General features: G+C 36.6%; 1 protein-coding gene across 1 annotated transcript in view; it reads right to left on the minus strand.

Annotated features, from left to right (window-relative positions):
- RNLS (renalase, FAD-dependent amine oxidase) overlaps window positions 1–1633 on the minus strand; it is a 400690-nt gene that overhangs the window by 387326 nt on the left and 11731 nt on the right. Inside the window, exon 4 of the mRNA XM_006831435.1 lies at window positions 1359–1517. Within this exon, the coding sequence (XP_006831498.1) occupies window positions 1359–1517 (159 nt within the window). The remainder of the gene's footprint in view (window positions 1–1358; window positions 1518–1633) is intronic.

Below are 1633 nucleotides of genomic sequence, written 5' to 3' on the forward strand. Positions count from 1 at the left end.
TAATTTCACCTGCTGCAAATGAACAAGCTTAAAGGATTGAATCATTAAACAACATCTTATAAAATGAAAAAGAAGAATTCTTTTATAGTTAGAAGGTTCTTTTATAGTTAGATGGAATTTAGATTCATCTTTTGGGACGCATACAGCAAAATGAGACTTATAAACTTACTGATAAGGACATTTTATCCTATTTTTCTTTTCCTTTCATTTTAAATAACCCAGCTTAATTTGGTGGCAACTTTGCACATGTCCTGACTAGGCCTAAATCCAATGAAATTGCAAACATAAATCAATGTTCCCTAGGAAACAAGAACCATGTATACAAACAAACAATGTTTAATTTTAAAAAAATATCTACAATGGCCTTCATATAAAAATTGATTCAGTCATAGTAAGATCTGATTTGATAACTAAGAAATGACATTCTCTATTCAACAGGCTGTATCAATAACCTCTTAAAAATGTAACTTTGTTGCTCTTAGCAAGAAAATGACTTTCATTTTTACTTTTGTTTTGTCTTTATTCAGACAGAAAACTTTGAGTTTTAATATTTTAACCATAATTTTGTTTTATATAGCAAAATTGTGGTGAGTGTGGCAGATCTGTACAATAAGCACTGAACTGTGAACCACAAGGTTGGCTATTTGAGCCCATTAGCCACTCCCCAGGAGAAGGATAAATCTTTCGGTTCCCACAAACATTTACAGCTTCAGAAACCATATACAGGGTCACTCTGAATTGGAACAGACTCGATGGTACGTCACAACAATAAATATCATAACTGTAACTTCCTCAGCATGATTTGTTCACCCTGTCAGTTCTACCCACCTCTGTTAAGTCTGGTTTTCACAAAAGAGATTGACAATTGCCTCAAACAGAAATAAATCTAGAGAGCAACCAGGAGAGCAAATATACAGAAAAATTAGCAACCAGGGCAGCAATCAATATTGTAAAAATTCTTCTTAGCTCTAAGACAACCACAAAAAGACTGTTGTTCCTTTTTATAATTGCATATCCAACAAGATTACCGACATTTTTGAGGTAAAGTATAGGGTCAGTGAAAAGAAGACCCTTAAGGAGTCTTCAACAGGCTCACACAGAATTGTGAAGATGGCCGGGACTGGTCAGTGTTTTGTTCTGTTGTCCAGCATGGGGGTTTTTGAGGCACCACTGGTGAGTCTGAAACACCAACCTTGTGGTGGTTAGCAGTCCAGTGCTTATTCTATAGCACCACAAAGGAATATAAATATATGCAAATCCTCCAGAGAATCCATAATATTTCTTTCGCAAAGAGAGTTGAATTCATACTCTATCACAGAAATCCTATTCCTAAGGGAAACAAATGAAGACAGACTTACAGTTCTTGATGTCCCCTTGAAGCTGCAGAATCTGAGGCACTGGCATAGTGAGGACAACAAGGTCAAACAGCTCAGGGGAACCTGTTTCCCTGGAGACTTCCCACTTATCATTTCTCAAGTTGATCTGGGTGACACAGTGTTTGAAGGCAACTTCCGCACCTGCTCCAAAGGCAAAATCATGTTCAAGTAATCAGGAGTTTCCATATCAATGAGAGAGAGTGAATAGTCACAAACTAGACCCACCCAGGTAAAAATATGGTAATGTTTGTCTTCTA

This window comes from Chrysochloris asiatica, unplaced genomic scaffold, assembly GCF_000296735.1.
Source record: "Chrysochloris asiatica unplaced genomic scaffold, ChrAsi1.0 scaffold00003, whole genome shotgun sequence".
Taxonomy (NCBI): Eukaryota; Metazoa; Chordata; class Mammalia; order Afrosoricida; family Chrysochloridae; genus Chrysochloris; species Chrysochloris asiatica.